The sequence below is a fragment of the Bos javanicus genome, chromosome 8, assembly GCF_032452875.1.
Source record: "Bos javanicus breed banteng chromosome 8, ARS-OSU_banteng_1.0, whole genome shotgun sequence".
Taxonomy (NCBI): domain Eukaryota; kingdom Metazoa; phylum Chordata; class Mammalia; order Artiodactyla; family Bovidae; genus Bos; species Bos javanicus.
Window position 1 is genome coordinate 49,496,697 of NC_083875.1, and position 15,970 is coordinate 49,512,666.

Consider the following 15,970-nt stretch of genomic DNA (forward strand, 5'->3'; position numbering starts at 1 on the left):
GGATTAGATTGTCCTTTCCTTTTTAATATAACTCTATGACTTTCACTTCTAGCAGGCCAATGATTTTCTGATTGCTACCTTTGTCTAGAGTAATATATTAAATGCTGTTTAGGGAAAAAATTCAAGAAAGTAATTTTCTGGTTTTTGCTTCCTGGAAAATGGCAGATGGCAGGAAGGTGGAAAAACTGTGTATGTGAAACTCATTTACTAATAGGAAACCTAGGCCACTTGGACAGGATTCAAGAGAATAACTCCTCTGCCACCCCTAGGTGGGGCATGGGAATCACCATGAGGTGATAGGCTCTGTCCTCTGAAACAGTCCTAGAACTTTAAATGCTGAGAAACTTTCCAAGATTTCCTCCCAAGATGACACCTTGTGGTATTCAATAACTAACTATTATTTGTGAATATTTTATCAACAGAGAAGTTTAGCATTAGTTGATGATGGTTCCTTTTATTTATTTATTTTTTTTTTGATTGTCATTTTCCTGTATTTATTATCTTTTTTTTTCATTTTTTTAGCTTCCTTTTTTTTTTAAATTTTATTTTATTTTTAAACTTCACATAATTGTATTAGTTTTGCCAAATATCAAAATGAATCCACCACAGGTATACATGTGTTCCCCATCCTGAACCCTCCTCCCTCCTCCCTCCCCATACCATCCTTCTGATGGTTCCTTTTATAATAAGAGTAACCCCACCCATTTCTTCATTGTATTTTTGTTGACTTAAGGTTTTAAATCTCTCTCTTACTCTTCTTTATCCTTCTCTTCCTTTTTCTCCCTCTCCCCAATCTCCTCTTCTTTCTTCTATCCTTGAATACTAAGACATCACCTGCTTTCTGTTTTACTCTGATATTTTTTATGTCTGTCTTCAAGTATTTTTATGTTTCATTCTTTTCAAAAACAAAATACCCTTTTAAGTTTCATGTCTTATTATGATTGTTATTTCTATTATTAGGTAGTAATATTTCCTACTAGCAAAGGTGATGCTTTCTGACAGTGGTATTTCATTGAGGAAACATCACCAATAGACATATAAATGATATAGATTGTGTTCCAGAATTTACCTTTTCCTCTCCACCTGTGCTTCAGAGATGTCGCTTTTAAAAGATGACTCAGATGGGAATTCCTTTGCTTTCTTGGTCTGCTCAAGGGCCTCCTGTCAAGGCTCAACCTCTAGAAATAGGACCATGTGAATCAACTGGGTCTTGGCCCCTGTTACCTGGGGCAATCTTGTCCCTGTGACAGGGTCTGTCCTTAGCTGGTCCCACTCTCATCCTGATTCTGAGAAGCCAGAAGCACCCGTCTCCCATCCTCCCTTCTCCTCTGCAGAACCAGTCTTGACTAAAATGAATTTTCTCTCCATAGGTTTTGTAAATTATATTATTATCGCCATAATTTTTACAACTATTTTAAATAATATAAATTACTTATGATGATTGACAGTTCTGATCACTATTTCAGGGTCCATATTCCATTGTTCACTTTGAAGATAAGCCCTTCTGTTTTTAAGAAAATGTATTAGCAAATATGTTTTGAGAAAGATTAGTAGGCAAATCATGGCACATTTATTTAGGTTAACTAATTCATGATCTTCTTTTATTTAAATTTTCATGTAAAACGCCTTAGGGAATTTTTCTTGCACTGAAAAAACATTTGAAAACAACTAAATCCAAGGTTGTAATGTTAACTGTCTTTGGAGATGGTTAACAAAAACTGCCTTGTTTGGCATTTTGAAGTATTTCTAATAATATTATATGCTTTTCTTGACCCAGTTTTAAGTGAATAAGTAATACGTTTATAGCAGTGAGAAATTCAGCACATTATGCCTCCTTTTTCCTAACAACTGTTGTTTAAATAAATCAAAACTAAGATAGAAAGCCATTCTTACACAAATTAGCCCTACATTTTAGAAGCAAAGCATGCCTGTGCTACACTTTTTTAATATGATTAGCACTTTCTTTGAGTGGTTCCTGGAAAAGCTGTTTCCCTGTAATGCAATGTTTAATCATGCATTATTATATTTAAATTATACAAAAAATGTAATATCTTAACTACCTGCATATTTGAAGGTAATTTAGCTGAGAACAACTATACATTGTAGCACAGCATGATCTTACTGGAGCAATCGACAATTAACAACACAAAGATTAAAAATATACCAGTCTGAGATCTTTTAGTGTAGGAATAAATATCTTTCCATAACTTGGAAGACATTGTTATATTTTATTTTAGTGTACTTGTTGGTAATCCTGTCATCCAGAAAAATTCTGTACATAAACATTTATTTAATAAATATTTATTCAGCTCCACTTCTGTCAAAGATAATTTGCTAATTTCTTTGGAAGATATGGATATGAATGTGAAATTGCCTCCATTCTCTACAAATTAATAACATAGTAAGGGAGAGGCCACTTAGACACAATTATTATGAAATAAGACTGTATAAATGTGCCAGGGAAGTAAAAAGTGATTTAGAGTCTTAAAGAAAACTATCTCGTAAGGACAATCAGAAAAGGGTATTGAAGACATTTCATATGATTTTTGAAGGAGTCATAGAATCTGAATATGTTAAACATGTAAAGTACTGGGTTTAAGACAGCAGGAAACTACATAATTAGTATTTAGGAACGTAGAGAAATGTAGAGAAATAAGCTTTAATTACATGGTAAATCCAAACATGAAATAGATCATTCTTTCATTCTGCGTAAGTATTTTGTTATCCTTGAACAGCACCATAGGATTTTATATGTATGTATGCTTAATCGCTCAATCTTGTCCGACTCAGCAACCATATGGATGGTAGCCTACCAGGCTCCTCTGTCCATGGGGATTCTCCAGGCAAGAATACTGGAGTGGGTTGCCATACCCTCCTCCAGGGGATCTTCCCAAGTCAGGGATCAAACCCAGGTCTCGTGCATTGCGGGAGGATTCTTTACCATCTGAGCTACCAGGGAAGGATTTTATATAATAAACATCAAATGTTTAAAATAGAAACAACTTAACAACATTCAGAGTTGTATCTTAGTATGAGTGCACTTCCATAGTTCACTTAAACCAGGATTACTATTCTAAGAAAAATATCTTAATTGGTTAAAAAAAAACCCAACCAAGCTATCAATGACAGATGTTATTTTACAGGGTTAATTAAATTTCTGTTTCAGTAACCATGACCTGATTAAAAACTCTGGTGGTGGTTTAGTTGCTAAGTCATGTCCAACTCTTTGCGACCCCATGAATTGCAGCACGCCAGGCTTCCCTGTCCATCACCAGCTCCCAGAGTTCACCCAAACTCTTGTCCATCGAGTCGGTGATGCCATCCAGCCATCTCATCCTCTGTCGTCCCCTTCTCCTCCTGCCCCCAATCCCTCCCAGCATCAGAGTCTTCTCCAGTGAATCAGTTTTTTGCATGAGGTGGCCAAAGTACTGGAGTTTCAGCTTTAGCATCAATCCTTCCAAAGAACACCCAGGACTGATCTCCTTTAGGATGGACTGATTGGGCCTCCTTGCAGTCCAAGGGACTCTCAAGAGTCTTCTCCAACACCGCAGTTCAAAAGCATCAATTCTTCAGTGCTCAGCCTTCTTTACAGTCCAACTCTCACATCCGTACATGACCACAGGAAAAACCATCGCCTTGACTAGCCGGACCTTTGTTGGCAAAGTAATGTCTCTGCTTTTGAATATGCTATCTAGGTTGGTCATAACTTTCCTTCCAAGGAGTAAGCATCTTTTAATTTCATGGCTGCAGTCACCATCTGCAGTGATTTTGGAGCCCCCAAAAATAAAGTCTGACACTGTTTCCAACTGTTTCCCCATCTATTTGCCATGAAGTGTTGGAACCAGATGCCATGATCTTCATTTTTCTGAATGTTGAGCTTTAAGCCAAATTTTTAACTCTCCTCTTTCACTTTCATCAAGAGGCTTTTTAGTTCCTCTTCACTTTCTGCCATAAGGGTGGTGTCATCTGCATATCTGAGGTTATTGATATTTCTCCCAGCACTAACTGATTTAGTAGGTACAAATAATCACTAGGCTAATAATAAATAGGTTACTGGAAAGATGAAAACACTAAGCATCATGGTAATAGCAACTATAGGAAGCAAATAGCACACCATGGGCTGGAGGAACAATGGAAAGAGGTTGAAATTAAAACCTAAAAGCATAGAGGAGAGACCCGGGGAGCTGAAACTACTGCAGAGGGGGCGATGCTCAAGTGGTGCTGGTGTCTACAGGGTGAGTGATGAAGCTGGTTCTGCTAATGTTGGAAAAACTGGCAAACCAGTCTCACCTGCAGCTATGGGAAGGCCCTGCAGCTCTTGGGGTGAAAAAGAATTGCTGAAGAGTAAGCATCCCACAAGAGGCAAACGGGAAGCCAAAGGAAAAACCAAGTCCCTTCTTAGTATACTCTATTGGCAGCCAATTATGACAGCAGAATATTGAGCCAACTGACAAACTAGAAATGTGTCCTACAGAGTCACAGCCACAGAATCACAATATTAAGTCTAAAAGGGTAAATTTGAAGTTAAGTGACCGTGTTGTTGTTGTTCAGTCACTAAGTTATGTCTGACTCTTTGAGACCCCATGGACTGCGGCACGCCAGGCTTCCCTGTCCATCACCAACTCCCAGAGTTTGCTCAATTCATGTCCATTGTATCAGTGATGCTATCTAACTATCTCATCTCCTGTCACCCTTTTCTCCTTTTGCCTTCAGTGTTTCCCAGCATCAGGGTGTTTTCCAGTGAGTTTGGCTCTTCGCGTCAGGTGGCCAAAGTATTGGAGCTTCAGCTTCAGCATTAGTCCTTCCAGTGGATATTCAGGGTGGATTTCCTTTAGGATTGACTGATTTGATCTCTTTGCAACAATAACTCATAACTGAAACAATCTCTTACCAAAAACATTGTTCTCTACAACAGGGCATCACATTCTTCAATTTATAAACTTTGTCGCTCATGTTTAGATTTTGTTTTCTTTGAGTTTTGGAACCTTTGATATTTTTTGCAATACTAGGAACACAGAAGAGAAAAGATCCATCTCATTTGCTCAGTGAGAAACTAAATTCCTTTGAAGCCCTCTTCAAAGGATTGACTTCTATCAAGTACACTTTGAGTTCAATTTTATCAATTGAAGTTTTGAGCTTAATTAACAGATTAAGTTACCTTAGAGGAATAGATTCCTTTTATTTTTTCCTATTTCAGTTTTTCTCTTTCTCTTGAGACAGGGCTAACAAATTTTTTAAGGGCACTTCAAAGACACTTTCACCTCTAATTTACTATCCTTGTTGAAAAATAAAGTTTTTAAATGAAATGTAGAATTGGAGGGGGAAGATGTACAGGGGAACAAAGAAGAGAAGAAAATATATTAATAGCTTTTTATTTCCATGGATTTTCTGAAAATTTGAGACTATGGACATAAAAAGGTTTCAGGACTTGAGAAAATAAATACTATTTTTTAAAGTTACAGTAATTCCAGAAACCCTGCATCAGCATTCAGCTGTAAGCTCTAAAGCTTATGGATCTCAGCATTCATTGTATACAACCAAGTTGTTATGCATTAATCAGCTGAGTATCTGATAGCATTCTTTAAGTTTGGAAGTCAAGAAAATCTTAACTTTACTAAAGAAGGTTTTTTTTTTTTTTTTTTTTTTTAAGGGAAGAAGAAGAAGAAATAGATGCAGAGGAATTGGAAAGATTGAAGGCAGAGTTAGATGAGAAAAGACAAATGATCGCTACTGTCAAATGCAAGCCTTGGAAAATGGAGAAGAAAATTGAAGTTCTCAAGTATGATGCCACTTTTCATAATTAGAAACACTTTCCTTGCTACTGATTTCCAAAATTCTCTATTTCCTATACATTATAGATAATACTATATGTAGTACATCATTTATATAAAGCACTCATTATATATAATGTTCATGGCCATATATACATAATTAATGTATCAAATGTTAACATATCATATATGTACATATACACACACACACACACACACACATACACATATACATATATATATATCACTAGAGAGGCTGGGATAATGATTATAAAAGAAAACAGCCATAACTAAATTCATTTTTTGGAATCTTACAACCTCTGATCACCTTTAATTATTTGCTCCTTGAACTGAGAATTTCCTTAGTTTAATACATTCATTACTATCTCTCTGAAAAAGATACTACATTTGAATTTTACAAGTTTGTTGGATTGCACACTCTAGTTTCTCTGCAGGGTTCCAGCATCAAATGATATATTCATGTGACAGCTCTTATTAAAGCACAGGGAGGATACTAAGCCAACTGAACAGTAAATGGGATTCCAATTAAGGGTTATGCTAATAGCTATTCCCTGGTAACATGTCAGCAACCCAGTTTCACTCTTATGTTGAGTGTTGATGCACTCAGAGACACATAGATTTATAAACTCCTGATAAAAAAAGTCAAATGATTATCCCTTTCCTGGGACTGCAAGCAGATTTGCCTCTGAGGATCACACTTTATTTCCTTGCCATAGTGGTTGGGGAAGCGGGGCATGAATAAAAAGGACGTGTCTGTGATAACAACCGTGTTTGCATCTCACAGATGTGCTACTGATTGCAGTTTCCCCACAGAATCATTTTTATAAATGGTGGTAAATTTCCAAAGCTATCCCTCCACAAGCCTATTTAAATAATAACATTAAATGTTTAGTGTATATATAATAATGTTAAAATTAGGGAAAAATGTTTCTGTCTCGGGTGATGAAAAAAGAACTGAAGCAGCTATCAGGGTAATTCACTACTAATCTTGGCTCTGCAAGAGGCTGTGCATTATTTAAGGAAATAGCTTAAATTTCTGGGACCTCAGTCACCCTGTATCCAAAATAAAACAAGATATTCCAGCTTTACCCTATGGGAAAGGTAACCTAGGTATACCTAGGTGGGAACCTAGGTATCATTTCTAACAGTATTGTTTTTGGAGTTCCAAAGAGTGGTCTTCCCAGAAAATTTCTGGAACACCACACAGCTGTAGGCTGGAAACTCCCTATGTTTGTGCATGTACACCAGTCATAAATGAGGTCAAAGACAAGTAGCATTTCTGGTTCTATGAAGCTATTAATGTATATACATGTGCCTGTCCGTGTGTGAGTGTATGTGTGTTAAAATAGTTTTCATTCAATGAAGTGATAGTGATGCTAAATAATAGGTTTAAAAAATATCCTTACTTAGCAAAATAGATGCTTGGCAACCTTATGTTGGTTCCCAAAATATGTCTTAAAATATTGCTGACCATGAAATCCCCAAACCTGAAACCACAGGTAACTGTATGTGGAAAGTTGTAAAATTATATAGTAATAATATTTTGAACTTTCAAAGCATGGTGTGAAATTGAGTAAAAATGCCAGGAAATATATCCTCCCTTTCCATCTGCATGGAGGTGTAGAAATAGCCCTTGCTCTTCCTTGTCTGCATTTTCCATACAGAGCAGTGGAGAAGGGATGGGCGTCAGGCTTGAGTTTGAATCTCAGATCTCCCATTTAAAGGCTGTGCAAATTTGAATGAACTGTGTAGTCCTCAGGTTTCATATGAAATTTTACTATTTTACAGGGTTACTGGACTCATAAAGTACGTTATTTCATATGAAACACTAATCAGTGTGCCAGAATATTGCACAAAGCTGGGAAACACAACTTGTAATTATCATTGTATCTCAGGACAGACTCAGTGTTGCCTGATTTCCTGCAGTATAACAGGAGCGATGGGGAGGGTATAGGGCTTGGCAGGAATGGGTGGGAGCAGACTTAGCCATAGGCAACCCCAGGAGCCTTGGGGGATGGTGGCACATCGGTATAGCAGTCTGGACAGTCTGGCAGGATGGACAACTGATTTTGATGCTCCAAGAAAGAAAAGAGGGTATCTTTACAGTTCAGCAGAATCTATTGTCAGCCACTTCTACATTTTTCAAAATGTACCCACAAAGTCATCTTGTAGCAGATTCTGGATCCTGGGGCCTTAGACTGGAGTCCAGGGATTTAGCCATTTTTAGACACAGGGAGAGATAAAGATTGGGATGGAAGGAAGGGCAACACAGGTCCTATTACTAGAGCAGAGGTAAAAAATGGGGAGTTTGCAGCTGAGTCTAGATTATAAATGGTTTTTATTTGGCCCACATGCTTTTTGTTTCTTTTTCTTTTATTATTATTATTTTAATTATGATTAAATATATGTAACAAAATTTAACATTTTAATCATTTAATAAAAATAATAATTTTTTTCTTTGTTCTTAAATTTAAAAAGTAGAAGATTTCACATTTTAAAATTCAGATATTCATCTCCTGGATAAGAAGAAAGTGTGGTCCACATTCCTACGTGAAAATAATAACTGAGACTAAGCAATTGCTATCCCCTACTAATAGGGTATTCACTCTTCAGTGTGCACAGTTCCCAAACAATCCACATCACTTATTCATGCTTCTTAGCTGGACCTTATAAGCATTCATTTGTTGCCTCCTACACATGCATCTGGGGAGCAAGTTAGGCATGCTACCAAGACAGTGATTCAGAAAGTTGGGGTGAAAGCCAGACTGCAGAATGGAAGCACAGATTTAGGCCCAGATAAGAAACAACTGTGGCTTCTCACCTGTCAGCAATGCCCATTGTCTTGTGATGATTCTCCATAGCCAGAAATGGCTCCTGCTTTGTGGCTTTGCAGTATTCTGCACAGCTGGTGCCATTGGCCATGATCAGCCTGATTCTCTTGGTTTCAGCCTCTGTGATAAAATTGTTGATACTACAGTGCCTGACCTATTTCCCTTTGCAGGTTTCTGAATGCTGTATTGAGGTTCTCCCCCAAGGGTCCCAGTTACATACTGGAATCAATACTTCATAGTATTTACATGCAGGTAAAGTTTTCCCTGGAGCTTCCTTGATAGCTCAGAGGTAAAGAATCCGCTTGAGGTGCAGGAGACATGGATGCAGTCCCTGGGTTGGGAAGATACTCTGGAGAAGGAAATGGCAACCGACTCCAGTATTCTTGCCTGGGAAATCTCATGGAGTCACAAAGAGCTGGACATGACTTAGTGACTAAACAACAACAATAAAGTTTTCCCTACCCCAGTGTTATTAAAACATGGGAGCCAGGCGTCTTTCCTCCCACCATTTATTCCTTTCAGAGACTTCAAACTCTGACAGAGTGTCAGTGGATTATGTTATTCCCAGAAGCAGCCTCCAGTCATCACTTCTGGTTAAGTCAATGGAATCCAAGACACTAGGCTCGATATAACTGGAACAGATATTTTCCTCATGGGTTTGGATCTGTATCTGGGTTCCAAGTCTTCCCATCTGGCTCTGGACTCTGAAAAACTTGTGAAACTTCTAAAACAGATATTTACAGAGGGTAAGGGTTTTAAGATGTGTCTTAGAGTAAAGCCTCAGGAATGGAGGTTTATGGTTCTGAGGATATATATTGTGGGAGACCCAGGTATAGTTCTCATAAGCCATAATTCATCTTGGGACTCTCAAAAATTTTTGGAGATGGTCTTGTCCATCTCCAAACCCTCATGGTCATCATTGTCAATAACTAATTGTTTCTAAATCAAAGAGCTGGAATTCAGATTTTGAATTCAGATCGTGGAGCTCACTGACTTTTTTAATCAAAAACTTTAAAATTTTGTTATTATAATTACCAGGGATATTGAAAGCTTTGAACATAGAGATGACATATTCAAAGTGGTATTTCAAAAGAAACTTAAAATGCAAAGTTATTCCTGTTGTACAGATGAGAAAACTTTACAGAGGTAAGGTAGCCTCACACAGCTAATAACTATTAAGGTGAACATTCAAATCCAGTTTTCTTCATCTGCAAAACCTCATAATTTTCCTACTCTCATACTACTTCTCATTTGAACCATGTTTTCCAGCAAAATAAACAGTCTTCCCTAGACACTCTGGTGGCCTTTCTCACTTTGCTTCAGTCTCCTCTCCATTTGTCTGCAGCCTATGCTTCTTCCAACTGAGTTCTATCCCCTTCATGAATTATTGTCTCCCTGTGGTCTTTTCTCTGCCAAATCCTATAGAAAGAGAACTCAGATAGTCTGTCTATTATTCATTTGGCTCTGTTGTTGTGCTGCATTATATCTCATTTTAAAATTGTATATAAATCTCTTTTCCTTTAGAATAGATTTTGAACTCCTAAGAATGTGACAGGGGTCTGATAGCTCTTTACTACTTCAGGGTCTAGCCTTGTGCTCTGTACATGATAAGCATTCAATTACTGTCCCCTGAGTATCACTGTTCATGGTGATTTCTTTTGTTGTTGGACACACATTCCCAAAGCAAGAGAATCATTAACATGACTGAGACCTGTTAAAAGCCTAGATAAATGTGTGAGTAAAAGGCAGGAATGTGCTGAAACTTTGATTCATAGTGTTTGCCAATTTCCATGGTGTAAATATCCCCATTATGATTAATTTCAAGCTACTAACAGTTTAAGAACCAGCTCACATAAGTCCTGAAAATTTAACAGTCAGTGGCTGAGTCAGCTGCAGCACCCCAATGCGGGGGGGATCTAGTGATGCCCTTTGATTAAGCTTATATTAGAGAGATCTTAATCTGGAGCAGTTAAGAGCAGAAGCTAAAGAATAGAACCTATTTATTATGATAGAACATATTTCCTTTATTTAAATTCTAATCAACAATGAAATGTTTTAATTAGGACTACCTATGAGAAAAAAACATTATTCTATAATTTCTGGACTCTAAAGTTCAAAAGTGCTGTCAACTGATAATAAAAAACAAAAAGTCCCCCGTACAACCCCAAAGTTGCAAGTTATGCTTTATTTGGGGACTTTACCGAGTACTATTGCCTGGGAGACAGCCTCTCAGACAGGTCTGAGGAACTATTCCAAAGAGTTTATGGAGGAGCCAGCATATATAGGAGTTTTTGCTGAAAACAAACAAAAAATGTGGTCAAACATGAGATCACTGCTAATCACAGAAAAACAGACATCTCACTTTAATGATTTTAGTGCTCTTTTATGTGTGGGAAGATCCAAGAGTCCAGGCTCACTGAAATTATTCCTTAGATGTGCATCTGAACTATCTAGGGTCAGTATTCAGTTTTTCTCCACCTGAAGTTCCCTCAGGGTGCAAAGTTAGGAGATGGCTGCAGTGACTGACGGCTTGATAGCAGGCAGCATTCTTTGTTCACTGAAGTGACAGCAGTTTGTTTGTTTGTTGGCCGCCATGCATTAGTAACCTCTTATCCTAGTTATTTTATCTTATCACCATGCTCAATTTCTTTTTTTAACATGTCTAGAGATTTTCAATCTTTCTTTCTTCTTTCCTCCTATTCTGTTCTTTTCAAAATTCATCTTAAAGAGGAAAAGCTTTTATTCAGGAGTATTCAGTTCTTGATTGATTTCAGAAATTGTTTACCTTAGAGTTCACCTGCCACAATTGTCTGTCTTATCATTTTCATGGTCTTAGAAGGAATCTTTCCATATTAAATAAGAACAGTGTCCCCAACAAGTCTTTCTGTCTTGGGATTTAGACTGTTAATATTTGCTGTTTTATTGTGAGTCCTTAGAAAATTATTGTGGTTATTTTAATAATAACCACAAAAAATTTCTAATAATATTTTGGAATTCTCCCTTGAAGGATATTGAAAGGAACCAAATGAGAAAGTGACTTTTTTTGCTTGGGACTTGTATGTTCTGGAAACTTTTTCAATTGTTAAAATAGTTCTGAATTATTTGAGAGAAACATACTTTTGTCTACCAAGAATTCTCTTTCTTTATTTGTTTCATGACTCATTGAATTTTTTTTATCCATATTGTACCATTTTACCATGGTTTCCTGGAGATGTTGTGTTCTTCATCTTGGTTTGGCCAGCTTTTCCGGTGGCACATGGACCTGTATCCACGCTCCTGTATCTTTTGGAGAGCTGGGAAGGAATTTATGACTGTTCTATCTCAAAATCCTGAGCACACAGGCTAGTTAAATCAGCCTGAAATTCTGCCCATATGGCTGGTGGAAAGGTATTAGTCACCGAAAAAATGGGTTAAAAATGCCAATATTCAAGGATGCATACCAAGATTCTTGGCAATCTTATTTGTTACCTTCCATGAACATCTGCTTATCCAGAATTCAAATAATCCTATAGTTCAAAGAAACAGGGATTTTTAAAATGGCACACTATAAGATAATAATTTAAAATAAATGTTAGCAATAAAGAAGTTCCAAAGTTTTCTTTTAGATAGGTGACATATTGTTATTTTCATCTTCTTCTTAATTGCATTTCATTGTACACTACTTTCTCATGGTATTATCAGTCAGTGTTTTGTATATGGTAAGACACAATGAGTTAGTTTTTCCAGCTTACCAAAGTAACATAGCCTCCTAAGATTTTTGATAAATAGCAGTTTACCTAACTTGCACTCCTTAGAATTTTAGCTGTAAGTGATAGCTAATTTTCACAACTTGTTCTTAGACTATCTATAATTACATGATCTTCGGAAACTGATTAAAAGGAGAAATTCATCAACTATGACTTAAAAGTATTTCAAATCAGATCAGTCGCTCAGTCGTGTCTGACTCTTTGAGACCCCATGAATCGCAGCATGCCAGGCCTCCCTGTCCATCACCAACTCCCGGAGTTCACTGAGACTCACATCCATCGACGTGATGCCATCCAGCCATCTCATCCTCTGGCGTCCCCTTCTCCTCCTGCCCCCAATCCCTCCCAGCATCAGAGTCTTTTCCAATGAGTCAACTCTTCGCATGAGGTGGCCAAAGTACTGGAGCTTCAGCTTTAGCATCATTCCCTCCAAAGAAATCCCAGGGCTGATCTCCTTCACAATGGACTGGTTGGATCTCCTTGCAGTCCAAGGGACTCTCAAGAGTCTTCTCCAACACCACAGTTCAAAAGCATCAATTCTTCGGTGCTCAGCCTTCTTCACAGTCCAACTCTCACATCCACACATGACCACAGGAAAAACCATAGCCTTGACTAGACGAACCTTTGTTGGCAAAGTAATGTCTCTGCTAGTATTTAAGAATGCTATTAAATATATTTAATGTAATATATTAACAGTAAAAAGAAAGCAACTGTGCACATGATGAGCACAAAATAAACTTAATTTTAGAAATGTGTCCTTGTTGTTTGGGTAAAATATGATACAGATATCAGATAAGATACTAATTATGAAGACAACCCTTAACTTTATCAGGTTTATAATAAAAGAGAATAACTAAGGCATTTTTGAAAATGTTTTTATCTATATAACCAAGAAATGGCTGGTAGAACAGTACTTCAGGGGACTTAAATAAGCTTATGGCTATAGAACAAAAATGGTTACATTTTGTTAAAATGCATATACTAAAAGTAAATTCAAAGAGCAGTCTATTAGAATATCATAAAAAATAAGATGAGCTGAAGAAAGGAGAATAGTCTTTCATATTCAGTATATTATGTCTAAGATGTCCTGATTTTAGAAAATTTTAAACTAAATATAAATTATTTCTTTCAAATAGTCCTGTTAATTATGCTTTTGTAATATATGTACACACGTGTATGTATATGCTACTGACCATATACATACATATTCACATTCAAATATCTATAAGAGATACGTGATTCTTTGGATGAATTAATTTTTATATTTTAAGCATACTATTATAGTGTTTCTTGGCCAGTGGTTGGTCATATGGGTCAGGAAAGCTTAGAAGGAAGGCTATGGAAAGAGACTGAAATAGTAAGACTCCAAGTCAGCTCAGCAGAAAGATTAATTCACATCGGAATATACTATGCTCTGTGGATGACCTTGCGTAAGTTGTGTTGACAAATGCTCAGGAGAGACCTAGATCTAAGTGTATCTTGTAGCAAGCAATTTACCAGGTAGTCTTCATTATTTGTAGAGTTCACTGAACTGCCATCATTTAAAGTTTCTTGCCCACTCTTGGATCAAAAGACAGAACATACTGTTCTAACAGAAAGCTAAGGCTTTCTAGCATTCCTAAATATCATCACACAAAATTTTGAAGAAAAATATTTCACAATACTTAGAAATGTTGACCAGGGACTAAATATGAACACACAGGTGTTATGCAGAAATATTTTACCAAAACTTTCAAAACAGAATGGTTCCTCTCATTCTGAGGCAGTGCCCTGTGAATCCGTCTGTTTCACAGTGTTCAGAATTCATTAAACATGCTTCATTAGAATGCATATAAACCAACCAAGCGAAATTAGCACAGTCTGTCTACCAATCCCTGAATGTTAGTGTATCTAAGAATACGAGATTATACTTGATATTCATGGTGGAAATGTCTCCTTTGTTGAGGAAATTTCTGCAAATTTATGCCTGAAATGCCTTTCTCTGCCTACTCAAGTCTATCAGCCCTTTAATGTCTTGTTTAGTTCTTATCTCATCTACAATGTCTTCAACAAGCTCTCAAGCCTCCACTAACCTCTCCCTTTTCACTTCAAGGCTGTCTAGTACTGTTGTATAACAGTTCTGTGGGCCTATATCTCATTTTTTCTTAATAGGGTTTAAGCTTCAGGAAGGAATCTCCATGTTTCTTTAGTTTTTTGAACCACTTAAGTCTGCTAAAAACATAAAACACACTCAATGAATACTTAGAAAAAATGGCTGAGTAAAAAGGAGAATAAAAAATTATAGAAATAAATTTCCTTGTTGATCAGAATTTCAGATAGGTCTTTCTTACATCTATGTGTAGCAATCTACATTTTCAGTGCTATTTCTACCTAATTGTGAGTATAATTTTCCCACAATGAAGGTAGGGAGAGGATACTCTGCCATTTTGAAAATCTTTGGGGTTAAGATTAGTCAAGATGAGATTTTATATTTCACTTTTCTTATTACTCTTAACCTCTTGATTTTAAGATTCATTTGTGTCTTTAAGGACTTGGTCTTCTTAAATCTCATTTCTGCCCCAAAGTCAAAGCAATAGCAATATACTGGGATATACCTAGATGTCTTAGGGATATGGCCCAGAACTCTGCAGCCCATGTAATGCCACCCCTACTTTCAGATTTTAGTGCTGCTAATTGCATGCTCATTGATTCATTAAAACAAGACAAAAACAAAAATAAAACAAAAAATCCTTGATATAGAGCTTAATAAGATCTGGAGAGATATTTATAAAGTTACTGTTATAGATTGTTTTAGATGGAGAAAGAATTCTTTTTAGCAACTCATTTGCACATCATCTCTGCTGACAATTTACAAATCTTAAAATTTTTTGGTGTCCTCATAAAGCAGAAAACTAGTTTATGTTGTGACCAATATCTAAAACTCAGCACAAACTTTTACCTCCTGGGAAAATCTATATTGTCTTCTTTCTCCTCTCTCTGCTGCTGCTGCTGCTGCTAAGTCGCTTCAGTCGTGTCCAACTCTGTGCGACCCCGTAGACGGAAGCCCACCAGGCTCCCCGTCCCTGGGATTCTCCAGGCAAGAACACTGGAGTGGGTTGCCATTTCCTTCTCCAATGCATGAAAGTGAAAAGTGAAAGTGAAGTCATTCAGTCGTGTCCGACTCTTAGCGACCCCATGGACTATAGCCTACCAGGCTCCTCCATCCATGGGAGGAATACTGTTAAACATAAATTGATTTTTAAATTAATCAGGTAGAATAGAATTAGGAAAACATTTAATCAGCAAGTAGAAAGAGGATCTAGTGTTCTTTCTTTCTTTATTAAACTACTAAAGCCCAGCTATGTTGTTTCTCCCTTGATTCATCTAAAATTACTCTGAGATGCCTGACTGACCTCTAGGGTACAACTAAATTATGTTTGAGTTTTTAATTGACATTTAAGCCAGCCATGAAAATTAGCATTGTTTTATACTCCCAGGGAGCAAAGAAATTATCTTAGTTCTGAAGAATTTCTATGGGTAGTAACTTTGAACTTAATACAGGTTTGACCTACCCAAGCTTTGCTTTAGTTTTTAACTAATATCAGCAGCTAGCTTTGACATA

At 36.9% G+C, this 15,970-nt stretch overlaps 1 protein-coding gene across 1 annotated transcript in view; it reads left to right on the forward strand.

Moving 5' to 3' along the window:
• The window catches only part of TMC1 (transmembrane channel like 1), a 114,687-nt gene that overhangs the window by 13,609 nt on the left and 85,108 nt on the right, over positions 1-15,970 (forward strand). Inside the window, exon 5 of the mRNA XM_061427074.1 lies at positions 5,651-5,779. Within this exon, the coding sequence (XP_061283058.1) occupies positions 5,651-5,779 (129 nt within the window). The remainder of the gene's footprint in view (positions 1-5,650; positions 5,780-15,970) is intronic.